Source organism: Carettochelys insculpta, chromosome 6, assembly GCF_033958435.1.
Source record: "Carettochelys insculpta isolate YL-2023 chromosome 6, ASM3395843v1, whole genome shotgun sequence".
NCBI lineage: Eukaryota > Metazoa > Chordata > Testudines > Carettochelyidae > Carettochelys > Carettochelys insculpta.
Window position 1 is genome coordinate 43,729,421 of NC_134142.1, and position 27,612 is coordinate 43,757,032.

The 27,612-nt window shown below is 45.2% G+C and overlaps 1 protein-coding gene across 4 annotated transcripts; it reads left to right on the forward strand.

The window, feature by feature from the left end:
- Positions 1 to 8: 8 nt before the first annotated feature.
- Positions 9 to 25,732, forward strand: AREL1 (apoptosis resistant E3 ubiquitin protein ligase 1). Of its 4 annotated transcripts, none has more exons than XM_074996780.1 (21): positions 9 to 239; positions 2,171 to 2,386; positions 5,254 to 5,520; positions 6,548 to 6,607; positions 7,877 to 8,103; positions 8,815 to 9,052; positions 10,064 to 10,233; positions 10,321 to 10,501; positions 11,315 to 11,562; positions 13,947 to 14,024; positions 14,546 to 14,687; positions 15,117 to 15,238; positions 17,187 to 17,262; positions 18,414 to 18,523; positions 19,184 to 19,363; positions 19,522 to 19,647; positions 19,871 to 20,000; positions 20,082 to 20,140; positions 20,966 to 21,055; positions 22,017 to 22,192; positions 22,485 to 25,732. In XM_074996780.1, the coding sequence occupies exons 4-21, from the start codon at positions 6,592 to 6,594 to the stop codon at positions 22,585 to 22,587; spliced, it is 2,472 nt and encodes an 823-aa protein (XP_074852881.1). In that variant the 5' UTR covers positions 9 to 239; positions 2,171 to 2,386; positions 5,254 to 5,520; positions 6,548 to 6,591; the 3' UTR covers positions 22,588 to 25,732. The 4 variants fall into 4 exon arrangements, with proteins under 4 accessions (XP_074852881.1, XP_074852884.1, XP_074852882.1 ...); XM_074996783.1 differs by having other exon boundaries at positions 7,877 to 8,073; XM_074996782.1 differs by having other exon boundaries at positions 16 to 144.
- Positions 25,733 to 27,612: the final 1,880 nt, after the last annotated feature.

The following is a 27,612-nucleotide window of genomic DNA, read 5'->3' on the forward strand; positions in this document are numbered from 1 at the left end:
CGTGGGGTGGCGGGAGCCGGCGCGAGCTGCGCGCAGGACCAGGCCCCCATCCGGAACGCTGCCCGCAGGCCCTGGTGACTCCCTTCAGGCCTGTGAGCGAGCGCCTGGGCCGCGTCCTAGGGGAACCCTGCAGGGAGAGAGGAGGTTCGTCCTTGAACCCCACCCCACCCCGACCCGCCTGTGTGGGGTCAGCCCGGTCCCGGCTTGCGAAACAGGAGGCCTCAGGGGGCCTGGAGCAGGTGAGGGGGAGGGGGGCTCTGCTTGCACCTGCGGAAGCGGGGTGTGTCCGGGAGGGTGTGGAAGCAGACAGGGAAGAGAGCCAGTGGGCGTCGCTCCTCAGGAGCCCCGGCGGAGGGGACAGAGGGGTCCGGCCAGAGCACGGCATGTTGGCCTTCGGAACGGGTGCCGAAGCACGAGCGACTGGAGCCTTCATCCCCCGCTGAGGGGTGGGGATACTGCACCCCATGCAGGGCTTCCAAGAATATTAGGGTTTGTTTCCCTAGTATGTTATGCCCAGGATGGGGTTTCACAGCGTGGCCGGGACTTGATCCTTGTCTGTTTTGCAATTAGTGTTTATTTTTGACACCCTAGCAAATTTCCTGGTTGCTTTCTGGCAGAATAGGGAGGATGCACTCAGTGGGTCGTGCACAGATATTCCGCACCATCAGTTCGGACCTCTTCTGCATCACATGGGAAATGTGGTTGCTCTTTAGAATTTAGTTGGTGCCTTAGAGTTTCTCGCTTCTGCTTGCCATTTCATAGTGTCTAGTTCGGCGCTGGAAAAAGTCTGCTTGCATTTTGCCCATCTTATTCTGGTGAAGTATTTGCTGGTGAGATAGTTCCATTTGGCATCTGCATCTGTATAAGTGGTTGTTGTTTGTCTGATCTTGACGATTGCTGTTCTGTAAATTTTTCTTGAGCAACTTATTATTATTTGGATGAAGGTGAAATTGAGAATATGTTTGTATTGGAGGTTAGATCCTTTGTCAAGGTATGCCTGTGCTGCTGTACCTGCAGTGGAATTGTTGCCTGATTTTTTTTATTTTTCTTCTCTTGTGTTTTGTGGTGACAGAAAAAAAAGTTTGTGGCCTTGGCTGAAGTGTTGACAGAACATGCCTTGGTTGTGTGTTGATTAGCAAAAGGAATCTCTAGTTCTGTCCTGCAGTTCTCTGTTCCAGTGGATGGATAATATTTGTTTGTAGAACTTGTAAGTTTTCTGTTGGTGTTTTTTCCTTTTCAGTGAAAGTTAAAGATACAGATGGGCCCCATAATTAATTTTTCTATAGTACAGTGGGTTGTTTTATGTTGTTTTTGACATGAGTGTGTGTGTGTGTGTGTTGTTGGGGTGGTATTCTGCAGCTTGCAAGCTGTATCATAATTTGCTACAGGTTGAACTTCTCTGCTCCCATATCCTTGAGACCTGGCTGATGCTGAATGAGAGAATTTGCCGAACCATGGGAGATCAGTATTGTCTAACACCATTGCCAACACTTCCGCTACTTAGTGGGCTCTTAGAAGACATTTATGTGAAATAAAAGTACAGAACACTGAGAACCAGGATGGGTGGCTGTAAACCATTCTATTGTACTGTGAGTATCTTGGCCCTACCCATGATAAGTGGACATCTGGCTAACTAAAATCATGCTGGACCAAGGATGCTGCTGGACAAGAGAGTGCTGGATTAGAGAGGTTCAACTGGTAGTGGTTTTGGAAGGGAAGAACACACCCATTTCCCTTCTCCCTTTCTCTTCTCTCCCACCTCATTTCAAATTAGAGAGTGGTTATATATCCCTTCATATATGGAGCTGTTTTGCTTGGATGTCTCTTGTAGGTGATGCTCTAATGTCTGAGGAACTTTAGTGTTTGTTTCTGCAGGGCCCTGGCCCTGGCTCTGGCTGCTCCAGTCCTTCATATAAGAGAGAGGTATTCTCATCAATCGTAGTCCCTAGTAATACTCATCTCCTGTGGTCCTAACAAGTGCACAGAACTTCACTGGGGCTGCCTTCAGAAAGTGATGGCTAATGTGGTTAACGTATCCCTTTTCCGGCCATAGATCTGTTCTGACACCTTTTAGGCCACAAACTGGTGCATTGTAGTATATCCCTGTGCCTTGTGAAAGGAAGGGCAAGTTAAGCCTTGCTGTGTTGTCTCTTCTTCATGCACATCCTAGATTTGCTGTGGGCTTGGAGCTGAATGGCGCAATTCAGATGCAACCTAGGTCTACCTGATTTGATGAGATGATCATGAAGCATGATGAAGACAAGCATCAGTACAGGCTGAGTTACAGCTGACCCACTTCCCCCCAAAGTACTTTCCTCAGCAGAACTGTAATTGAGGAACTAGTGGTGCAGAAGAGAATCAAAGACTGGAAGAATATTTGGGCTTGGTAAGTAAATGGTAGGGAAAGGTAGTTGAGGGAGAACAACATATGGGCAATTTTACCCAAATTAATTGTTAGCTGAAGAGACGTATTATCTAGTGCTTTGTTTCTGATTTTTAGATGTTCTGACTGATCTTACTGTGAAAGCTGGAGTGGTGAGCAGTAGGGCTGAGTGCCTGTTCCCTTAGAATCAGTGTAGAGTAGTAGCTGAGGGTTATTTTTATTTAAGTGAATTTTGTATTACACAGTGAATGAAAAAGGCTGACCTGAAGTATCTGGGAGGAGAGGGAGGGAGGAGCACATCTGTACTGACATTGATTTAAGACCTGCTTGGGAATAGAAAGAAGGAGGGATCTTAGATTGTCATTGAGCTGGGATCTTTTTCTTTTTCTTTTTCTTTTTCTTCAAAGCCAGCATTTCGTTTGGGCCTTGTTTAAAGTTTCTGATGGCATGTTCCAACTCTGGAGAGTGAGTGACAGCTCTGTCTGTGTTGATATTGGCCATCAGTGTTGCGATCTGTTCTTGCTGTTTGATATTATAACCTGCTGTCATTGAGATTTAGGGGAGTCACTGGGTCCTGCAGCAAGATGTGACTCACAGCCAGCAAGTAGATCAGAAGGTTTATTAGTCGACAGGGATACTGTCTACACTAGACATATGGTCTCTAGGACAGCTGGGTATTTTCTCTGCCCAGTAATGAGATTGATCCTGTACTGGTATCTTTCATGGAAATGTTAGTTCCCCACATTGTTAGCTGGTAGTTGTGGCACTGCTTGTTGCTCATCTAAAGTTAACTATTCCTCTTGTGAATGAAATCCATATTCTGGGTGCCAGCTAACACTTTCAGGAAGGTTATCCCACAGTACCCTGGCTAAATAAGTATCCTTATGTGGGTGGGTTTAATGTAAATTCTAGAGGGAAGCTGGCTGGGAGTGTGTCAGCTTCTTTTGTCTCTGCTGTCCACTTGATATGGCACCTTGTGTGTCATTTCATGCTGAGTTAATGAAATAAGAACTTGTGGGCTTATTAAAGGAGACAGCGCATCAAACACAGGGAATTCTAAAATTCTGTAACCAAGATCAAATGTCGTGTATTCGTATTGACATCAAGCTCCTTGGAGTGGAGACAAAGTAGATATTGCTGATTTTGAGGGGTTGTATACATCTGTCTTAGAACAGATAGTAACATTCAGCATGGGTTAGGGAAGGGAAGAAGTTACGGACTGAGGTTGGGGTAGCTTGTGCTTATGGGCCCAAAGTGCCAGTTATGTACTGAAGTTTTTCACAGGGCTGGAAATAGGGAGAGACACGACTTGTAACAAACTGGCTCAGTTGGAGCAGAGTTTGAAGCCTGGTATTTGAAGCCAAATCAATGAACCTCAAGGAGTGCATGTTTAGGGTGATGTTATTAGCATAAATATAAATTGTTTAGGGGTCAGAGCCATGAATCAGTTACTCAGCCCATGTCACCGGCCATTAGCTAGATCAACAGTTTCTGCCTTGCTGCATTAAGAATAAAGAATCAAAGGCCTGGAGCTGCGTAGGGGAGAGATTGACAGCTCATGGCCGAGGGATTACAGGTCTGTTCTTTGCACCAGAGAGGTAGGGATAAAACAGATGAGTGCGTGGGATTTTCTCTGAGGTTTGAGGTCAGAGAAACCACAAGGGACTGGGTGTTTTTTCAGCCGATGTGAGTGGAGAGGGAGGGAGATGGGGAATATGTCTTAGTGAAGAAGGTAGGAATTCTGCTGTCAGACAGCTAGGTGATGTCATCTGTTTTGGGAAAACTGCTGTAGTGTGCTGTCATTCCTAGTTTATTCCTGTCTTCTTCTTGCACCCTCCATTGTGAAAGTCTGGAGTAGGGAGGTTGCAGGGTACATAGCTGCCTGGAACAGTTCCTGTTATCTATGGCAGAGATCCTGAAACTGTGGGGTTCCCCGCCAAGGGGGTGTGGTGAAACTTTTGAGAAATCATGGTGGGGCATGGAAGGAACACGTACCACCCAGTCCCACTCTGCTCCGGCCCCAGCTGCAGTCCTTGCTTCACAGGCTTATCCTTAGTGACAGATCCCCCATCCCCCCACTGCAGTCCCACCCCTGGCTGTGGCCCTGGGCCCCAGATCCACTTCCATCCTCAGTCCCCTTAGCTCTGGCCACGTCCCCTCCCCTCCACAGGGTTGGACTGCCCTAGCTCTTGAGGGAAGGTGTAGACTGGCAAAGGGATGTGGTGCTGAAAAGTTTGGGGATCACTTCTATCTGGGTTACACAAATACTGTCTGTTACAGGGTTTGTCTCCAGACGGAATGAAATATACTGTGCTTTGCAACTCAAGAGTTTCAGCAGAGTGGACAGAGCTTAAAATCAAGTGTCTTGTGCCCTGCTCTAAAGATCTAGGACACCTGTAGTATAGCAGCTGCAGAGAAATTTGCCCCATCTATTTTGGGGCTCAGATTCTCTTTGAGGCATATTATTATTATCTGTAAATATCTTTGCATCTGAATAACCTTCACCGGGGCACCTGGCCTTTCATTAGATTTATCCCCACCCCTTTCTCTAAGGGGTTCAAGAGATAGCCATAAAATTTACTCTCAGATAGAAGCCAATTATTTCCATGCTGAACCCCTTAACATGACAAAGTTTTGTTCCATCTTGGCTCTGCATATCTAAAATGCAAAGTAAAGTAAGACCAGGGAACAGTCATAGTGCTGGGGTGGGTATGGGGAACCCTAGCACTTCACTTGTGTTGTGGTGCTTTACAGCAGCTATACTTATGGCAACGACATAGTCAGGTGAGGTTTTTTAATCCCCTTGTGGGCTATCCTTTTCATTCATGGATGAATATAACTGATTTTTCTTTTTTTTTGTCCCTTCCCAGGCAAAGAGACTAGCAAGGAACTGATATCTGCATAGTGTGACAGAGGAGATATCCTCTTTGCAGAGTTGAGGGATAAGTTGCTGCACTTGAATCCCTTTCCTCCAACCACAAATCTGTGATGTGAGTTCCAGGAACCTCTTTCTTCACAGTGTTCTGCTACTTGGTTCCCTTCTGCTGACCCTTGCCTCATCTCTGGAACCCTAAGGAAGGATGTGGAGGAATGAGTGCCCCGCTGTTGGCTTTTAGAACATGGGCACTTTTCTAAAGGTATGTGACTGCCATTGGCTGGAGAGCTTGAGGTTTCTCAGGGCTGGAAGGTGATGGCCATTATGTAGGGAAATGTTTGGCTTAAGCTTCCTGTACAATGGTCACCTTTGCTGTTGTAATAACTGATAAGTAATTTCATCTCACGTGTAGACTAACTGCATATGCGCATCGTAATTCCTTAGCTAGTGTACACTGATGTGCGGAAATCTATTTTTGCCCTAGGCTGTTGGGCTAAATACTAGCTTCTGTAGCACAGAGGTTCTTCCACTGCTTCGGGGACGACTGAGCTGCCTGCAAGCTCCTTGAAATAATCAAGAGTTCTTAGTGTTTCCACTTTGTGGAAATGTGAAGGAAGATGTAGATGCACTTTCCTGTCCTATTGTCCTCCCTGTGGTTCAGCCTCAGACGGGTCAAATGTATTTCAGCCCTCTGCTAGAGGGCTCATTTGGAGGAACGGGGATGGCAGTAGGGAAGCGGTTTTATGCTTCACGACCAATTTATTCTATAGTTTTTCTGCTGAGGCTGCCAACCATGGTGGTGGGTAGTTTGCTGTGCACACACAATCTCTGGGAATGGAACTGAGATCCAGGAAAATTCACTTCATGGAGCTATCAAACAGGCAGGAACTGCTGTCAGTCACGAATGTTGGAATTGGTGACTCTAGATTAGTGGCCCTGTTGCCCAGTTCATGAAGCCTATTTGCTCATTCCCAGCAGTCTCTGAAGGTCAGGCTGTGTTGTCTTTATTCTAGACCTGAAGTCTGTGATGTGATTGTTCTTTATATTGAACTGGGCTGATTGGATGTTCCAGAGCTTTTTGGTATTGTGCATTGGGGATCACTCTAGGGAGAAGACCGATTTTGTCAGCCCCTTCTGAATCATATGATATATATGTGGGAGGATGAAATGGTTCCTGTTGCCCTTCAGCAGGGACACTGGGCTTTTGTTGGTGGAGGCTGTGAGCTCTGTGCAGGCAGTGGATATGAAAAGGAATCACTGAACTAGACACAGTTTGCTTTATGTTCCAGATGCAGCTGTGATCCTCAGCTGTGTGTCTCACCGAAGGGACCTGATGTTTTACATTATTGGTAAGTGGATGCTTTGTTATTGGTAAGTGAAGAAGCAGACCTAACTTCTGTGCATTTCTCTATAGGATCTTAAGGGTTGCCTTAAGTCTTCTACTGTCTTGAATGCTTTCACATTGGTTTAGGGTCTATCTAATGAACAGGAAGTTTTCTTTCCACATTGCTCTCCTCTTCAACTCCAGGCAAATTCACCTTATTGAGTATTGGAGGGGTAGCCATGTTAGTCTGCATCTGTACACCATCTGTACACCATCGTGGGTTCATTCAGCTGCACATCTACCAATATAATTTATGACATCATGTGCCAGCAATGCCCCTCTGCTATATACATTGGACAAACTGGACAGTCTCTACGTAAAAGAATAAACACACACAAATCAAACATCAGAAATGGCAATATACAAAAACCCGTAGGAGATCACTTCAATCTCCCAGGCCACACAGTAGCAGACTTAAAAGTAGCTATCCTATAGCAAAGAAATTTCAGAGCCAGACTCCAAAGAGAAATTTCTGAGCTACAATTCATCTGCAAATTTGATGCCCTCAGCTCTGGCTTAAATAAAGACTGCGAATGGCTGGCTAAATACAGAAGCAGCTTCCCCTCCCTTGGTGTTCACACCTCCAGATCAAGTGCTGGTAGTAAGCCTCACCCTTGCTGACTGAGCTAACCTTGTTATCCCCACCCTTGCTCTGGCTTTTTTTATACCTGGCCCTGCAGATTTCCAAGACCAGCATCTGATGAAGTGATTCTGTGCTCGCGAAAGCTCATGCTCAGAACTTTTCTGTTAGTCTATAAGGTGCCACAGGACCCTTCGTTGCTGTCACCTTATTGAGTTCACCCCGGCTCATCCCTACCCTTTCCCTTTATGGACTAGTGTGGTTTTGTTTCTTCCATGATGCATACCTGTCCAGTTTTAAGTGTGACAAGTGGTGGTTTTCTCATTGTTTCCCTTGGAATTGCTGTAGCTTTATGTAGAGTATTTATAGAAAACCACTCACAGATGTGTTTAGACTCTCCTGTACCATACTTCAGATTCTGGGCAATGACAGCCATCTCCCTCAGTTCATAATCATTTATAGATTCTAAAACCTAGGGACTTTTATGGTAATCTGAATAATACCTGCCATGGAATTTCCCACAGTAATTTTTGCGTCTTGCCCATAACTTCTGGTTGAGTTAAAGCTTGTTCTGTAGAAAGACATCTAACCTCAATCTCTGTGTCTTGCTGGACCATGCTGCCATAACCATCCTTCATGCTTTCTCTGCTGCAGGTGGGATCACAGTATCCGTTGTAGCTTTCTTCTTCACCATTAAGTTCCTCTTTGAGCTTGCCGCACGTGTAGTCAGCTTCCTCCAACATGAGGACCGGGAGCGCCGAGGGGAGCGAACTATTTATGACTATGTGCGAGGCAACTACTTGGACCCCCGCTCCTGCAAAGTCTCCTGGGATTGGAAGGACCCCTATGAGGTGGGCCATAGCATGGCCTTCCGAGTGCATGTAAGGGACTGTTTCTGTCTCCAAACAGATTGGGGTTAGGAGCAGAGTTCCATCTCTAGGAGAAGTAGGGAAATCTCTCAACTGTTTGGAGGGTGTTGGAAAGGGTGAGGTCTCCTTTTTGTCTGCTGGGTCATTTTCATGATTAAGCAGAATACAGTGTTTGTGTCAAACAAACTCTTTTCATGCTGTTGTGTGTCATTGGCATAGGCTAGACCAACTGTTGTTGTGACTGTATCCTATGTGCCTGCCTTTATGGTGAATTTATCAGAGGCACTACATAATTCTCTGTGGGGATATATAGACAAGACCTAATGGTCTTCCTGTAAAGATGTAGTTTTACCTGATCTCCTTTTGGGCTTGGGTTCTGTTGGTCCTGCTTTGGGTGCAAACTAACAATTCATGGATCAGTTGTCCAAAAACATGTACTTCTCAAGTCATGTTTGAAACCCAGCAGAAGAAGAAAGGGGTGATGGGGAGGGAGGAGTGAAGGAAGAGAAGCAGAGTTTAAAGGTACTTATTGTTCTCTTTCTCTGTCTGGGAGAATACCACCCATACCATGGGGTAGTGGGGCCTTGTCTCTCATTTGCTGACCCCTCATTCCCTTTCTAAAACAGGACTCCATCCAGCCCCTCTGTTGGCAAGGTGGCTAGTTTCTTTCTCTCCTTGCAGCCCATATTTCTGCTGACCTGGGCTTCTTCATTCCCCATGCAGTTATTCTATAAGAATGGGCAGCCCTTCCCTGCTGATCGGCCTGTGGGGCTGCGAGTTCAAATCTGCCATATGGAGCTAGCAATGGATATTCCTGTGACCCAGGAAGTCCTTCAGGAGCCCAATTCCAATGTGACAAAAGTGGCCTTCACTGTGCGTAGGGCTGGCCGATATGAGATTACCATAAAGCTTGGCGGATTGAATGTGGCCTACAGCCCCTACTACAAAGTGTTTCAGCCAGGTAAGGTCTATTGGTAGTGAGCTTGAGTGGATATAGAGGTGTCATACTGGTAGCAGAGAGAGATGCATGAGGAGGGTTTACCGCCTCTGCATTCTGTTCTTAACAAATGCCATACCAAGTAGCAGAGACTATTGATTTAAGCAAGCTTGTAAGCAGGGGCTATGGGAAAACGGAAGCTGCTATATTGCAGTAGGCTATTAACGCCTCTCAGCCTACATAGCCATTGGCACCCTACCAACCTTTGTGGGTAAGTTCATCTGGACCCAGCTAGGTGGTCAGAGAATGCCCTTATGTACAAATATGGAGAATTATAATTGACATCTTAGCTAATGTCACTGCAAGTGTTATTTTGATTAGACTAATCCTCTTGGATTGTCTCAATTTTTCATCGCTGATTTCCTACAACAGACAGTTCCATGGATTAATTATAAAAGGAAACACTTTCATACATCTTACTTTTTCTGTTTGATTCCAATCAGCATATTTTATACCCTCTGTGCATGCATAGTTAAAATTCGTCCATTAAATAATTTTACAAATAGACACAATACCAGTTAAGTCTTGCCCACTTTATTGCCTCCAAAAAGAAGAGGCTGTCCAGGACTTACTAAATACCCTTCTGGCTAACACTTGCATTATTAGCTGAGTCTAACAGGTCAATTGATTTGTGATTTGCACCAACTGTGGAAGTGAGTTGGAGATGAGGACTAAAGTGCTAACATGATGAGAATGAAGTACAGGCTTTTAAATAGATGCTTAATGAAGCTGTAAGTTAATCCCATTCAGCATGCTGGTCCTCAGTCCCTGGCAAGATTTTTCTTCCCCATACGATATATGTGAATACCCAGTGGCTTGATTCTCCAGTTGCAGAAGAATGGGGGGGAATGGAGGGCTGAGGGAGATGCATTAAGAATTTATTAATTCTTTACAGGGCATTGTGCTCCTATCTTGTTAGCTTTCTGCTGCTGTACCTAGGGCTGTCTGATTCTCAGTTCTCTCCCTCTGTTTTAGGGATGGTGGTTCCCTCTAAGACCAAAATTATCTGTCACTTCTCCACTCTGGTGCTGACTTGCGGGCAGCAGCACACCTTGAAGATTGTCCCCAGGGATGAGTACGATAATCCCACCAGCAATTCTCTGTCCCTGGAAGATGAGCACAACTACAGCCTTACCATCCATGAAGTGAGTTGGACTGCATGCTTCTCTCGCAGTCTCCTTCTCAGCTAGAGAGTGTTATCCTCTCCACTGATGTTTTCTCTGTTTGTCTAGCTGGGTCCCCAAGAGGAAGAGAGCTCAGATGTTTTGTTTGAGAAGTCTGTGATATCCAATCGACAGACTTGCCAAGTGTTCCTGCGACTCACTCTGCACCGTAGAGGTTGTTTCCATGCTTGTATCGCCTACCAAAACCAGCCTATTAGCAATGGCAATTTTGACATTATTGTCCTAAGTGGTAAGTTAAGAGATGTTTGGTGATCTCAGTCCAGCTGCACCTCCAAATGAATGCCATACTCAAGTAGAGATGGTCTCCAATTTAAATGTGACTTCCCCTCCATGTCAAGTACACTCAGTAAGGCTCATTCATTTAAATGTAAAAGAGGTGAATTTGATTCTGGCAAAGAAAACTAGAAGGAGAAACTGGAGACAGATATTCTCTATCCCCACAGCATATATAACCCCTGGAGTTGCCACTTCTCTTACCACAGAGTGGAACTTTTTAGATATTGAGTGGTTGACTGTAGCCTACTTATTCTTTTGCATTTCAGAAGTTAACAGTAGAGGAGCAAATTTTTGGTATGCTTTTAGATCTGCAAATGAAGAATTCTATGTAACAGGTGGTATTATCATTCTTGATTATTTTGTGGTGTAGATCTCTGCCCCACAAGAAGCAAAGCTACCAATTTATTTTGCTGAAGCTACTCAATGACTGTCATGTGATTATGGCTTTTGGTCACTACAGGCAGTAGTCAGGTTAGAACTGGTGCCCTAAAAGGGAAGGGTTCTGTATTCCTTCTCTCTCCAACTTCCTCCAAGCCGTCATGTCTCCCAGGCCTACAGCCAGGCCTAATACAGTGATTCTCTGGGTGTGAAAGGCTTTATATCCTACTCTTGATCTTCTTTCACTGTGGAGTCACTCTACCAGATTCTCACATACTTGGTTAGACTTTTTGCTTAGTTCTGTTCTGTGGATTCTGGACTTCATGGGATACTGAACTTTATTTCTTGGTTGTATCAAGCTTTTGATGTATTCATCTGTGTTTTTTAGAAAATGAAATGAACGTTGTGGAGCGCAATGTGTCCATGTCAGGAGTCAGCATCTACTTTGAGGCCTATCTCTACAACTCTACTAGCTATGTGAACACGCAGTGGCATCTCCCACCCCTGCATCTGGGCTCCTCCCAGCGCCGTCCTTCTACTGCAACTGAAGATGAGGATGAAGACTCGCCATCTGACAACCAGACTCCTGAGAAAGTGAAGAAACCTAAAAAAGTGTATTGTTATGTGTCACCCAAGGTAAAGTCCACGTGGTTGCTTCTCTTCAGCATTGATTAAAATGTTCTGGTACTTCAGAATTTGCCTTGCCCCTTATCCTGGGTTCTGATTTTAGATGCATCAGACATGAGTGGTAAAGTTTGTCTGAACTAAGTGTTTAAACTTGTCATTTCAGATTCCTTTCATCTGATTTTTCCCCCCCCCCTCCCCTGAAGGATCCCAAGATGCATAGTGTAAAGGCAGGGAACAATACAGTGTAAGTTTGATAAAGTGGTGATGTGTACCGCAGCACAGATGGGCTGTGTCTACACGTGCCCCAGACTTCGAAATGGCCATGCAAATGGCCATTTCGAAGTTTACTAATGAAGCGCTGAAATGCATATTCAGCGCTTCATTAGCATGCGGGCGGCAGCGGCGCTTCGAAATTGACGAAGTCCCTAGGGACTTTGAAGTAGGCGGGGCCCTTTCGAAAAGGAGCCCCATCTGGACGTGCCGTGCGGTGGCAAGGCTCGTCAATTTCGAAGCACCGCTGCCGCCCGCATGCTAATGAAGCGCTGAATATGCATTTCAGCGCTTCATTAGTAAACTTCGAAATGGCCATTTGCATGGCCATTTCGAAGTCTGGGGCACGTGTAGACACAGCCATGGGGACCTGTTAAGTGTGGAACAGGGAGGGAAAATATAATGAAGTTCAGCTTTGGAAAATGCATCTGCAACATCTGAGAAAAAGGATCCCCAACCAATCTAATCAATAGGATTGAGGTACCTGAAAAGCAGGAACAGCTGAAGGAGACCAAGAAAAGGAGTAGGCAGAAAATGCGGTCTTTTGTCTACATTAGAGAGTTTTGCTGACAGAAGGGGTCTCTGTCGACATAACTCAGAGCATCTACACACTTAAAGCATTCTGTCAACAGAGTCTCATCAGACCTCTGCATTTGCCTCAACAGTATTATCCCTCAAAAATTTGAGGCATAACAATCTTGCGACAGAGTACTGTTGACAGAAGTGTAGTGTAGTTGCTTCTGTCGACAGAGAAGACTTCTGGCTGCTGGACAGCCCTTTACAGAGCTGCCATTTTGCTTTCTGGCACCAGAGGGTAGTGGGTTCTGTCAGTTTTCTGTTGACAGAGCAAGTTGTGTGTGGATGTCGACAGATGCTTCTAGTGTAGACATAGCCATAGAGTTTGCAATTAAGTGTCAGTAAATAGACTGCTGCAGTTTTATCATTGCATATATACCAACATCATATCACAGAGCAGGGTAATATAAGTCTGTCTGTCTGATCCCAAGCCCATTAAAGTCAGTGGGAATCTTTTCATTGATTACAGTGGGCTTTGAATGAGTTCTTATATGGTTGTGGTGAGATCAGGCATTAAGTTGTCTCAGTGTTGAGTATTTACAGATCATGATCTGTAGGAGGAAAATCAGAGGAAAAAACAATAAATCTGATTGGGGGTGAGGGAGACTGCTTTGGGAAGAAAGATTAGAAAACACAATCTGTTTAACAATTACTAATATAAAGGGATTAAAATATAGAAACCTAGAACACAGTGGTTATAGAGTTTGCTTGTCTAAACTGTTTATTTCTTATGCACCCATAATTGTAATGTTTGGGCCCATTATACGTAAAGGTGGATTATCATTCCTGTCCAACAGACCCATGCTGTGCAGCCCAGCGGCAGTTCCTTACACAGAGCATGCTCAACTCCAGGATGATAGCTGCTATTCCCCAACCATTTTTGCTGAAGGAGGTCTGTGTAGAAGGGAGTCTTGTGCCTAACGAGCTAAAATTGGGCCTTCACTTGCCCTATGGTGAGGGAGAATTCCACAGTTGATGGCTTTCTGACAGAAACACTCTGCATCATGAAGAGAGCAAATTGGCCTGGTCACCCCTGACTTCATCAGTTGTAAAATTTTGTTTTAACTTGATTGTGAAATTGAAGGAGTAACATCAAGATTTTGGCCAGTGCATGATAACTTTCCTGAGCACTTTCTAATTCTGTCAGAGTATCGCAGTCCTGCCCGGTAGCACCCCTTGCTGTGTGAATCTTGGCCTCCCCTCTAAATTCCCATACATCAGCTATCTTTTTAAAATCTAAGCTGTGCGCCAGTGCCCATTATTGAACACCTTGAGTTTCTGCTGTATTTATATCATACTTGGTTTTCCTTGTTGCCTCCCAGACAAGTGTAACAAAGAATTCCTTTTGCTAGGTTGCTTACGATCACTTTTCTCTCCCATGTTGTTGTGTAGTGGAGGTTTGAAGAGTTTGCATACTGGCACAGGGGAAGTTTTGGAAGGAGACTTTCCTTGTTTAGCTTACTCTATGTCTTGAGTCTAGAGTACTTCAGAAAAGAGTTAGTAAAAAGGTGGCTGATAATGACTGCTCTTCCCTTTTGGCTCCCCAGCAATTCTCAGTGAAGGAATTCTACTTGAAGATCATTCCTTGGCGCCTCTTCACATTCAGAGTGTGTCCTGGCACCAAGGTGGGTTTATCTCCTTCTAGGTACTGTTTCAGTTCCCAGCTTTCCTCTCTGTGTGCTGAATAATGATTTGCCTGTTGGATTTGCTGTTGGTAAAGTGGGGTTATTTCTACTGAACAACAGCTTAGACGCATCAGATCCAGGAAATTAAAAAATCTTCCTACCAGAGTCCTGGAAATGTGTGAGGGAAGACCAGCCATGTCACTCCTCCCTATGCCAACATCAAGATCCTAGATATCATTTTCAGTCTTCTCCCACGCCTCTTGTAGTTGCCTGCTTCCTCCTCCATTAAAGCATCTAACTCTGATCCCACTGAAGCCCATATTATTTGAAGTGGGCTTTAAAAAGCAACATTACAGCTTGATTCCAGATGCTGGAGGCAGCATGCCTGTTAATGAGTTCTGCATGGATGTGCAGATGGGAAGGTGTCTGTGCAGAAAGCGGCTTTAGCGTGTGTACTGCATGCGCTCTGCTCTCCGCCGCACAATGGTTTGACCTCCTATCCGGCATCTCTTTGCTGCTAGTTTTCTTACCATGGGCCCGATCCTGTGCACAAGCTGCTGACTCTGGTGGTAGATGATGGGATCCAGCCTCCTGTGGAGCTCAGCTGCAAGGAGAGGAACATCTTGGCAGCCACTTTCATTCGCTCGCTGCATAAAAACATAGGTAAAAGAGGCTGGTGGGATAAGCACTATGATTGGAGGACCCAGATTGTTGCATCCTCAGCTTGCATGCATCATGGGTGGTAGACAAGGAGTTAGCACTTGAGATCATTTATTCCACTTACTTAGCTATGTAACTCTTCTAGGGACTGTAGTCATCTGTCTCCCCTTCTACTTCTGATAGCACTTCCAGTGAATGGATTTCATTGCTCCTTCTCACGCTCAGCAGACTTTTCTGTTGTTCCTCTGAAGACATCTCCATGAGTGGCTGAATGTCTGAGACACAAACTGTCCTCTGAGTGTTCTGCTATTGAAGCCTTGTCTGGCAGATCACTCTCACTATAGAATAGTCCCTTGCAAATAGGGATGGAGACCCCATCCTGACATGTGAGGTGTTGGCAGCTCAGATGCAATCCTAAGATCACTGTTTCAGGAGGCTCAGAGACCTTTCAGGACAAAGTGAGCTTTTTCCAGCGGGAGTTGCGTCAAGTGCATATGAAGAGACCTCACTCCAAGGTTACGCTGAAAGTCAGCCGTCATGGCCTGCTGGAATCGGTGAGTGAGCTTGTGACATCTGGCATGCTGGGGGGACAGTAGGCTGCTTCCACTCATGGCCAAGATCCGTCCCTGCTTCTTTTGCTGCCATACAGTGAAATTCAACTTAGGAACAAAAAGAACCTTCAAGCCTCTAGCTCCAGGGCATAAGCTGATCACCAGCTTTGGGATGGGAAACAAACAAAATTTCTCTTGATGTTATAATTAGAGGGTTTTTTTTTCCCATCTTGCACCTTTTTTTAAATCTCTGGCATCAGTCACTGATGAATGCTAGGGCAGAGAGGCAGTTGATGTCTCCTGGTATGGCAGTAGTAGGAATATCCAAGCTAGTGGGCAGTTGGTTTGTGTGTGATACAAAGAATCTCAAATGCTGTCAAGGTAGGCTCTATTGTGGCAGTACTGCTTTAGTCCAGTGTGCTTTTGTTCACAGTTTGGTAACTGTTCTTGCTTATGGGAAACTGTGTACCTCCCCAGTAGAATTGTAAGCACCAGAGATGCTCTGAACTGGCAGACAGTCCTGGTCTGGCATTGCTATTTTCTTGCATAGTTCTTTAGGGGGGAAAAAAAATTGGAAAATCCTGATATTTGTTTTGTATCACATACTTACTAATCCTTCAAAAATGGGAACCCAGCCTGGATACTCTGAATTACTCTCACGTTTGTTGGGGTAGACTAAACCAAAGTATGTGAAATATCTGGTCTGGCTATGGTCTGAAGAAGTAGGTCTGTCCCACGAAAGCTCACCTAATAAATTATTTTGTTAGTCTTTAAAGTGCTACTTTACTGCTTTTTTGTTTTGAAAGTATGTGAAACTGTGGCTATAGCAGCCTCAGAACACCAACTCACTCTTTGCAAAGTGTTCTCCTACAGCATTACCAGTGAGACTTGACTCAGACTGACTGTTACAGTCCTTAAATAACCTCCTAAATTGCATACATACAGCTATCAAGTGCCTTGACTTGTGATGTCGTGTGTGTGTTTTGACACAGAATTATGGCAAAAATAGTAAAGATCCATTGTGGAGAAAAGAGAACTGGTTGAGGACAGTTGGCAAATTTGGATTTGGGACTATTTTCTGCAGTCAGGACAGGCTGTACATTATATGCACTGAGGCTCTAGGTACTGGTTCATTATCCAAATCATTTCTAATTCCTCAAAGCATTTCAGAGACTCCCTCTGTACCCTGTTATTTTGGAAATTACTGCAAAACCCTTTGCAGTAACATTGCAGCCAGATAAGATCAAAGAATCTGAATTGGGGTTGAGAAATGTAAACATTTGATCTCTGAGGACAACACTCATGTCAAGTGCAACCAAAGAGATAAGCACTAATTAGGAGTATGCATAATGCTCCAACATATTTAATGATCAGTGAAGTCTGAGCTGATGCTGTTGCATTCAGGGCTGTCTAGGGTACAGGTTTTGCACTTCGATCTTTAATAGGAATCAGGAGTATGGGCCTACATGTTTCTAGTCACTTGACAGATTTTGAAAGTGAATCATATTTGTAACAGGTGAACTTAAAGCTCCAACTTCTCCCTAGGGTTCTTTCTTCTATGTGTTCACTAAGCAGCTGTTTCTTAAACCACGCTGTTGGGCCAGAGGGAGCTTGGAGACTTCTTGCAAAGATTGTTCCTAGCTACAGACATTGCTGCCTCTCAGGGAAGCAGAGGAGGGTTTGTGTTACTGGGCACTGCTTAGGCTGCTGCTGTTGAGCAAACTGTCCTGATTGTGAGACCAAGAGCTGTCAGATATAAGGAATTTTTCTCTTAAATTCTGTAATGGAGAACATACCTGTGGTTGAGACTAAAAGGAAACTGGCCTGCCCCCTGTGAGTTCCTGGCTTCCATTATTTGACTGTCTGTCATTCTCCTTCATTTAAGCCTTTCATGCATGGATGCTGAGTCCTGTGCAGTGGCTGCTAAAGCTTTTTCTTTCATTTTTCTCAGTCTCTGAAAGCAACACGGAATTTTTCCATTTCCGACTGGAGCAAGAACTTTGAAGTGATTTTCCAGGATGAAGAAGGTAAATGAACCTGCTTCTGTGGAAACTTACGGGCTTGAGGTGGGTGTGTCTGGAGCATACCAAGCGTTACTTGTTGGTGTGAAATTCTGGCTACCTGGCAACATATCCATCTGTATGTAAATCCTCCTATAACCTCTGTGGTCTAGATCAGGGTGAGCAAACTTTTTATGTCGGAGCCCACTTTTTGTCCCTGCAATTAGCAGGACCCCTTCATCATGTATAATGTAATCTAAACTGATAGAAATGTTTATGTTCATATAGAGAAAAAAACCAAACTTTTCAACATGTTTAAGAAAATAAGTATGTAGAATATAAAAAATTCATCAATTGGTATATACAGGTGAATATATATACATAAAAACAGGAAGATATTTCAATATTTAATGAGATGTGTGAGCCTGCGGCCCAGCGGTTGTGGTGTGCCCTCTTACAAAATTTCATGCCCCCACAAGTTGGCCCACCCCCACTTTGCACTCTCGGTGTAGAGCCTTCTATGGCTTTCATCCCTGTAGTTTTGAACAAACATTGATTTAATTTATCTTTCCAGTCTCTGTTAAGTAGGGAAGTATTATTACCCCCATTTTAAGCGACTTATCTTAACGCCACACATTTGAGTTTGTGGCAAAGTTGGTTACAGAATCCATTATTCCTGAATTCCCATTCAGTGCCTTCATTATAAGACTGTCTTTTCTTAGAATATGCGGCTGGACTTCCCAGTATATCACTTGTAAATGGTGGCTTGTTCAACATTGGCCCCCTCTGTGCAGAAGGAGATATGAAAGTGGTGAAGTGAGAGGTTTTACGAGTCACTTGTGTATTTAAATGTGTGACGATGAATCTCACAAGTTTACTGTTTGCTTCATGATTATGAAACCACAGGTTTGAGTGAACAGAAAATTCTTTCAGCAACAGGAGTCTGATATGAGCAATTATTAAAAAAAAAAAATAAAAATGAACAGTTCTCTGTATTTACTTTCCTGTGATCCCATTCCCAGGGGCAATGCTCTGCTCATCACAGTGACTTAGCGGTAATGATGCTATAGCCAGAGGGAGAATTCTGTTTTCCTGGCAGATCTGGGTGGGAGGAAGAAATAGAAGAGTTTTGTGTGTGGCCCAGAGCTGACTGGTTTTGGACTTGTTTTGTCTTGTAGCTCTGGACTGGGGAGGCCCCCGCAGAGAGTGGTTTGAGTTGATATGTAAAGCTTTATTTGACACCACCAATCAGCTCTTTACCCGCTTCAGTGACAACAACCAGGCATTGGTGAGTCTCTACCTTCCTGCTTTGGGTGGACAGAACTGGGCATATGGGCATAGTGTCTGCTAAACAAAAACACATCAAAACTGCCTCTGCCTGTTGGCAGACTTGTCCCCAAATTCTTGCTTGGATGTCCTACTCTGTTGCAGAGTTGGTGCATTGACTAGCAAGGCACATCACAAACAGAGACCCCTAGTTTTTCAGGAACCAGGGTGACACTTTCAGAGAAGCCTTTATTGGGCACAGAATGCAGTCTGTCTGCCTTTTAGAATCCTTTGTTCTTGTTGTGGAATGGAAGGCAAAATTGGTGCATAGCCTGGGACAATGCAGATGACTCGTGTGTCCCTGCTGGCAGGATTCTCACTTTTAAACTCTGGTGCTATGCTTTCAGGCTGTCACTCCTGAGACCTACAATAGCTTTACCTTAAGCTCTGGGCCAAATCTATGGCCTATGTTATGCAGGAGGTCAGACTTCAAAGGTGATGGTAATGATCCTTTCTGGCCTTAAAAGCTATGAATGTTTGTTCAGATTTAGGGTGCAATTCCAGGGCTGTGAGAGCATCTTCCTGGATGCAATGTGCAATGTGAATGCCAGGAGCAGTCATTGTTGTCACTTGTGTTAACAGTTGCTGGTACTGTAATAATTCTGACCCCTCTCTTCTTTAGGTGCATCCAAACCCTGCCAGGCCCTCGCATCTCCGACTAAAAGTGTATGAATTTGCAGGCCGCCTGGTAGGGAAGTGTCTCTATGAATCGTCTCTGGGAGGAGCTTACAAACAGCTGGTGCGAGCTCGTTTCACCAGATCCTTTCTGGCTCAGATCATAGGACTTCGCATGCATTACAAGGTAAGGCCACACTGGCTTCTGCTGAGCCCAGGCTGAAGTGACACTGATAGTGAGTTTGGTTCCCAGCATACCCAGAATTCCTGCTCAACCACATATGTTAAATCGTCCCTCCCTCTCGCTCTGTCCACCCTGTACCTATATCTACCTTTCTTCCTCAGTATTTTGAAACAGATGACCCAGAATTCTATAAATCCAAGGTTTGTTTCATATTGAACAATGATGTGAGTGAGATGGAGCTCGTCTTCGCTGAGGAGAAATACAACAAATTGGGGCAGCTGGAGAAGGTGAGAGCTGGTGGATGAGGGTGGGACAGTCTCCACTCTTTTCATCAGTGATTAGGAGTGGCTGGGAATTGTGTTGGATGTCACTAAAGCAGTAGCTGAAGAAGAATATCAGCAAAGTAGGAGCAGGGAGAGTTTCTTCAGATTGGGGTTCACACTGCTGGGATGATACTGCTTATCCTCACACATTTTTAAACCAACATCCTTATGTGGCCTCTTGTTTCAGGTCGTTGAGCTGCTTACTGGAGGGGCGCAGGTCCCAGTAACCAATGAAAATAAGATCTTCTACCTGAATCTGCTTGCCCAGTACAGGCTGGCCAATCAGGTTAGAGAAGAGGTGGATCACTTTCTGAAAGGTAGGGTACTGTGTGGTCCCTGCTTGGCTCTAACTCCTGTTCTGGAAGCACTGCCACTTAGTCTCTTTTTCTGTTTTTTAGGTCTCAATGAGCTGGTTCCTGAAAACCTCCTAGCTATTTTTGACGAGAATGAGCTTGAGGTAGGTACTTCTCATCCCGTCTACTTCCCTGCCCCCTCTGTTGTGGGTGTATCTGAGGGAGAGAGCACTGAATATTGATTGTGGGGGAGTGTTTTTCTCTCACACATGCTGGCTTTGGGGGTAATATATCATTCTTATTTATCGTCCTAATCAATGGGTATTGGCGTGATGCAGTCAGGTGCTCTTAATGTCCTTGCGGGGTAATCAGAAGGCTCGCAAGACTGTGAATGCCTCTTAGGGCAGATGGTATGATCTTAAAAGGACAGTGCCAGTTCCTTTAGGTCAGCCTTCTGCACTAGTGTTGAACTCAGGGCAAGAGAGTCACTGATGAATTTCACTCCTCTCTAACATCTGAGTCTAGATTTTTTTGGTGCATACATCCCAGTTACAGCTCTGAGCATCTTCACGTGGCATACTCTGCTTTGTACGGTGATCATTTGGGCATCCAAATGTCAGGTGTTTCCTGGGTACCTGTTACCCCAATAAATTTCGGGTGCTACAAAAGGCACTCTCAGTAGATGGGAGTTTTGGAGTAGCAGTGGGACCATTGGGATTCTTAGGGGCAACCCTGAGAGAAGGGGATTATCTTCTGATTTGGTAGCAGTTTTTCTCCTTCCTTTAGCCCATTTTATATCCAACAGGACACGTCAGTACTATATGAGATGCCATCTTGCCTGTAGATTGAAACCTTGAGGTCTTACTAGATTTGTTTATGGCCTGAGCCCAGCACTCTGAGCTTCCTGAATGCCTTTTAAGGGCATAATGGCTAGCTTCATGGGTACTTGGTGCTTCTGCTCTCATAACTGCAGGTCTTTTTCCTTTCAGCTGCTGATGTGTGGTACTGGAGACATCAGTGTTTGTGATTTCAAGGCTCATGCTGTGGTGGTGGGAGGATCATGGCACTTCAGAGAAAAGGTAGGTGGGAAGACTTCTTTCCCCACTGCAATGGGTTGACTGTTTTCTGTGTCACTAAGGCTTCAAACAGAGACTACCTGCTAGAAGGGGGCAAAGGTTCCAGGAAGAAAAGCTGGAAAGAACTTGCAGAAGAGTAAAGTGGAAAGGCAAGGCCTTGGCCTGCTGGTTTAAACAGAGGAAAGCAGACTTTAGATCTTGAAAGGGAGCTTACAAAGAGGACAGAAGCCACTGAGGGCAGAACAGGAATTACTGGACTGTAGCTGCAGTTCAGCATTCACATTGAGAAAAGAAAAGGCAACTGTAATAGCATTTCAGCACTGGGCCAAGGCAAGGGTTGGGAATTTCCTCACTGAAGATGTTCAAGGTGATAAGCCCATCTGTCAGGGATGATTTGAGGATTTTTCAGTCCATGTCATTGTGAGGTAGCAAGTTGGCAACCAGTAGAGATCTCAGAGCTTATACCAGGAGCGCTGCCCACTGTGATGACAGTCCCATGTGCCCCCCTCTAGAGAAGTGATGGGCACTACCAAAGTGTCCCCAAAGGAAACAGATTACATGAGTGACAGACAGTAGGTCTGTTCAGAACCCTTCCAACCTGCCAAGGTACCAGAGGATATGGGAAAGCAAAAGGTTGGTCTAGTGGAGGAAGAAGTAGGATTTGTATCATAAACCTAACTAGTTTTCCCATTCAGTGCACCCAGTAGAGAGGAGCATCTTTTGTTTAGGAGATGAATGAGATAGCCTTGTGTAATAGAGGTGGGTGATGCTAGTAAAGGTGGCTGGTGAGAAGTAGATATGCAGTTGTTCCTTTTTTTGGTTTGCCTTCATAATACGGGAGGCTGTCGCAGTTGATAGTGCTGCTTTCTGGCAAGACATTTTGCCCGTTCTTCTCCTAACCTGCTGTTGTATTTGTGTGGTCCTGCTTCTCTGACCTGGCTCTGCCATTACTGGTCCCTATCAGGTCATGAGGTGGTTTTGGACTGTGGTCTCCAGTTTCACACAGGAGGAACTGGCCCGGCTGTTGCAGTTCACAACCGGTTCTTCTCAGCTGCCTCCAGGAGGGTTTGCTGCACTCTGTCCATCTTTCCAGATCATTGCGGCTCCAACCCATAGTACCTTGCCGACAGCCCACACTTGGTGAGTGCCCTGACCATTGAATTCCTGCAGTATGTATGAGAGATTACCTTATGCGCTTGTGAATGGCAGGTGTTTCATCTGTTGGCACGCCTTGTGGTGACTGCCAACACTGCATGCCAGGTGCATGGGACCCACTGAACTATGAGCTGCTGGTAGCAAGCATGTGATGGGTGACAGACCTGTGCTGGACACCATGTCATCCCACATAAGACCAGTGAGCAGCTGCAAACGCCTGTGATGGATGTTGCCCCTCTGTATGAGTGGTGTGTATTAATTGTGTTTCTTTTTTCAGTTTTAACCAGCTGTGCCTCCCTACTTATGACTCCTATGAAGAGATGCACAAGATGCTGCAGCTGGCGATCAGCGAGGGAAGTGAGGGTTTTGGCATGCTGTAACTCCCCTTCCACTACTTGGGTTCCTTGCTCTTCAGGGCATGGCACAGCTCCAGTCCACTGCTCATTCTTCCCTCCACAGAGCCGTGGAAACAAAGCACAGACCCTGTGAAAAGAAGACTATCATCCAGAACCTGGCACCTGGTCTTTCTGTGTGCAGAGTACGTCATCAAGAGCTCACCTCATGCCCTTTCCTCACTCCCTTTTCAGTTCACAGTGGTACAGCAGAAGAGCTGTGGTACATTATTCAGGGTGGTATGGCACTGGGATTCCCCAGACCTATGTGCATCTGTCCCTCTGGGAGAAGAGAGAGCCTGTGAGAAGGAGTTTTAGTTTGGTACAGGTGGAGACCTGTGTAGGTGTCGCTACTATAGCTGTTTTAGGGGAGGACCAGCTTGAAGGTCTTGTAGAGATCTGGCATGTGAGAAGCCTTAACACCTTTCCATGCTTTGGCCCAAGTCCTTCTGCTGATGCTCCCCTGTAGCTTATGTAACTCCCCTTGTATTGCATGTCTCTGAAGGGCACAGGCTTAGTTTTCCCCCCATTCAGTACCTGACTCATTAGGGCTTCCAATTCTCTTCCTCTCACTTGCACTGGAAGCTGACATTTCTTGCCCTTGCTGGAGAGATGGGGAAGCAGCATCTTCGAGAGGTAACAAATGCAAAGGAACGCTATTTCATTAGAGCACAAGCACTGACCCTAGAAGTGACACTGTACTACCTCTGCCAAGGGCTGGCAGCAGGACTGTCCTGTACGGGCAGTGGCTGATATAGGCCTCTGCTACTAAACTGGAAGTGAAGATTTTCCTCCAGTGAACATTTCTGACAATGGTCTTAAAGTTGCACAGGTAGCTGTCCTGCATCCCTTGCCTTCCTTTCCCTTCCTCAGGCGAGGGGATGGGTACGTGTGTGAGAGCCCTCAGTGCTGAGCACAAATGCCTCTCTAACAGGCCTCTACGTGGCACTTATGTAGTCAGTGATAGGCCAGCTGGCCAGCAAGCAGCTACTACTGTGTGTGTTGGGCTTCTGTTTATACAGCATTACAGTTGGGGTGATGGTATTGGGCAGAATCCAGTACCTCAGCCCCTGATATTCCGCAGGGTCTTGGCTTCTACCTCTATCACATGGCAGCAGGAGGCTCTGCCTGAAGTATGCTGGAGTAAGAGGAGAGTGTTCCCCAGAGGGGAGTTGGTGCCTGGAGAGTAGCTGGCCTTCTCTCCTACCAATCCTCTGCTGTTCTTTTGCTGCACACTCTTCCTTGTTATTCCTTCTAGTGCTGCTGGCTTTCCAGCACACAGGGTACTAAACTGAAGCATCTCCTGGACTCTCAGTAGCCCACCAGTAGTATGTTGCACTAACCATTGCCCAGTTTATAGTTTGAAAGACAGTATGAGCAGTAAATTTATAATTACCTATTTCTGTTACCTCTCACTGTCCACTCAGCTCCTCTCATCCCACCAAAACAAAGGGCTGGGGAGTCAGATCCTAGTTGTCAAGCTTTCTAGTTTCAGCAGTGAGGTCAGATTCTGAACAGCTAGTTGAACACCCATCTTGCCCCTAAAATGCCTCTCTCCAGCTCAAGACTGGAGTCACACTGGTGAGTGACAGGCTTGTGAGAAGAACCTGCATACACTTCCTGTGCTGTATACATTCACTAGATTGAGTAGGAGTCAGGCTGTTGGGTTGGGATTTCAATCTAGCATCTTTCCTAAGAGCTTACTTGAGAAAACTAGAAAAAAAAATTGTGCCATCACCCTCAGTCCTTTCATTTTTCTGGAGCTAGAGCTGGAGCTGCTCTGAACTGTGGAGGACTTGCAGGACTTGGCTTTTATGCAGGCTCTTTACTTTTCCAGTATAATTCAACTAAGTACATGAGGAATCTTGGGAAACATTCTAGAAAGATATCTTTTTATTAAAGAAGTGTCTTAACTGTTCTTAGGGAGAGTGCATCACATCTCTACCAAAATAGAAGCCATTGTGGTGCCCATACCAGCTGGAACTCCAAGCATTAACACAGCTTATCGGGATTTCTGTTTTATGGATTAATTCCCTCTGAGGAACTGAAATGCTGTGAGACCATCAGGTACATAGTTGGTGCAGTTCTTCTGTGACTGACTACTTGAGCAGTGGCTACTTTTTCTATTTCTTTAAAGCAGGCCCTCTTTTTTGTATGGCTAACCCCCCTATGGTTCCAACTTATTTGCACTCTGGGTGGCTTCTATGGTCAGTACAGTTGGAGCTCTTGTATACACTTTTCATGCATGCACTGCCCTTTCTAGGGATCAAAAGGTGGCAGTGTTGCTCCGCTCAACTCCTATTGGCTGGGGAGGTGCTGCATGGTGCTGTTCCCTCATTGCAGTCTGATATCTTGTTCTTTGGCCTGGCATGGGCCTTTGGTACCATGTGATTATTGGCTGATTCTGCTGGTGACATATTCCTCAGGAATCCTCCCCTCCTCTAGAGCTGGATTGTTTCTACACTGAGGGCAGAGCAGCTAGACACTGTCATCTGCTTGAAACAGCTCCCTGTTCCTCACTCTGCTACAGCCAGCACCCCTTGCCACTCTGCAGTTACATAGCTGCCAGGGATTTTTTTCCGACACACGTGTTGTCAGAACTGTGGTGAATGCTGTTAGTTCTTAGTTGATAACCTTTCTTTATTGTTTCCAAAGGCCCTTAGCGGCTCCTATTCCCCCCAGGGTTCTCCCACTTCAGCAGTAAATGATCTTTGTCCCTACATCTCTTTCTTCCTCTTCCTTTCACACCCACCTTATATGCTGCCATGACTATGATACCAGTGTGAGGGAAAGGTACGGAATGCACTGTGGTCAACTGTACTGTATATCTTCTGCTGCAGAGGCTTCTTAGTTGGTCCCTTAATTTCACCTAATTGAGATGCTTCAGTAGAAAGCTTTTGGTGCATGGTACTATTTCAGACAGATTTCTCACTCTTTGGAGCTGCCATGAATCTCACAGCACCTGGCCTCTGCCTGTATCTGAGAGTCACACCACGTTTTAGAAACCTGGGACTGAGATGGGGAGAGGCCAGGCCCCAGTTGTATCTGGCAAGTTCCAAGTGGAGTTCAGCAGGTTCTGGAAGCCCATGGATTTGTAAATAGTTTGTATAATAAATAAAATATTTTAAAAATGCTGTTGTCTTGGTTCAGAATTGTTTCTGAGAGGCACAGAGTTGATGACCTAAACTGGTTAACCTTAGCAGTGAAAAGTCCTCTTCAGACTTCTAGTTTCTCCACCAAGTCTATCCCTAGGCCAGATAACCCATTCCACCAATTTCTGGTAGGACTAACTAAATCAAGGGCCTGGAAATTGAATTAAATTCTGCAGCAAGACTTGCTGGTTTCTGTGGTGCTTTTACGGCAGCTGGCTGGATATTATGCAGCAACTTCTGGTAAATCCAGAATTGAGACTTTTAGTAAACTATTACACAAATGAATAGCAGGGTCAACACAGTAGATTTAAAATTAATTTTAATATACATGCATTTCATTATACTCATTGCTGCAGGTTTTTTCATTGAAGTTGCTCAGTTGAAGTGTAGAAGTCGTTAGGTTTTTGAATGAAAGCTGGAGGTTTTGGTTGGAACGGTGGACAGAGTTTATGGCACCTGGGAGGTTGTGGCAACTTTGGAATGTGGTATATAAACTTAGCATCTGGAGGTTTCTCCTAAATGATCAACTAAATAGTTAACAGTAGACAAAGTGTTTACTATTAGGCCTCAGGGTCAACATTCCTTTACCATGATTCTGAGAGCTGTTTCAGGCTGTCTGCAGGCTCTGATTAACAGCACTCTGTTTGACAGTGTGTTCTTGTTTGGAAGACTTTCCTTGTCAACTGCAAGAACTAGAAATATAATTTTATAAATGAAATGATTCTGAGGGGGGAGTGGATTCTGTGGCAATTGCCTTGTGGGCTGCTTACATCAATATAGCTGGGTGCTATGCTGTCAAAGTGTATTTTGGAGTCAGCCCAAAGGCTTTGGTTGAGTTCTTCCCCCTTCTCTGGGAGGTATAGCTCTGATAGTTTGTATATGTCCTACTACATGCTGGCAGATATCCTAATGTGTAATGAAATCAGCATCTCCTTCTCTAACTGCGGCCAGTATTTGCCTTTTAAGCTGTGAGTGAGTGCTGGCTGCTGGATAGAGTGTGAGCAGAAGGTGTTGGTCCCAGAGTCCCAGCTGTAGTGTTGTACTACAGAGCTCCATCTGGCAGCCTGCAAGCTCTCATTTTGTCTGGTGCAAAAAGTCTGAGCTCGGTTACTACAGTGGTGGGTACCATGAAGAACTAGAGATACAGTCACAGTATTCCTTTAAAGCAGATAAATCTGGGACTCTCAGTATTAGATAAGGGCTTCAAAGGTGGGTAAGTAGCTGAGAATACCCCTTTGTGGAATGATCAAAATGATTTCCAGCAGTGACTGTATTTCTCTTCCAGACAAGCACATCAAGTAAGCCACATGCACCATGACTAGTGTGACACATAGGAAAGGGTCAAGGCAGAGGCAAGAGCTTTTAGGAACTCTACCCGTTTAGTTGGGCTTGATGGAGATGGAGCAGCAACCTGAATTAGTTTAGCATGAAGCGGGCTCTAAAGCTTCTGCCGCTCTCTGCAGCAGGAGGGGTGATGTCATCTGGCCATCTCCATTGTCTTGTTCACCAGTTTCTTCGGATGTCATGGAGACGGAATGGTGCCAGTGACCTATTGCCAGGTCTGCAACTTCATTTCATCCAAGCAGCTGTGAATTTTGTTTGGAACTGGGTCTGGGCCAGGAGAAATTCTAGCTCTGCATATATCTCACTGGCTCTACATGTACCGGTCTGTCCTATGTGCCTACAGGCAGCAGAACAAGGGGAAATACTGCAGGCTCTCTGGCTCCCCATGCACACAGCTTCTGGCCTGATGTGCTGAAGGCTTGAATGTGCTGCTTAGGAACTGCCATTGTCTGCAGCATTCTCTCACCCTCCTAAGTTTTGTCTGTCTGGCTTGTAGAAGCACAAAGCACTCATGAGC

What these genes read in the sequence shown, in the direction of transcription:
- AREL1 (XM_074996780.1), top strand. An exon ending in CTACAAAGTGTTTCAGCCAG is followed by an intron (nt 9,053 to 10,063) that starts GTAAGGTCTATT and finishes CCTCTGTTTTAG; the next exon opens with GGATGGTGGTTCCCTCTAAG. An exon ending in ATTGTTATGTGTCACCCAAG is followed by an intron (nt 11,563 to 13,946) that starts GTAAAGTCCACG and finishes TTGGCTCCCCAG; the next exon opens with CAATTCTCAGTGAAGGAATT.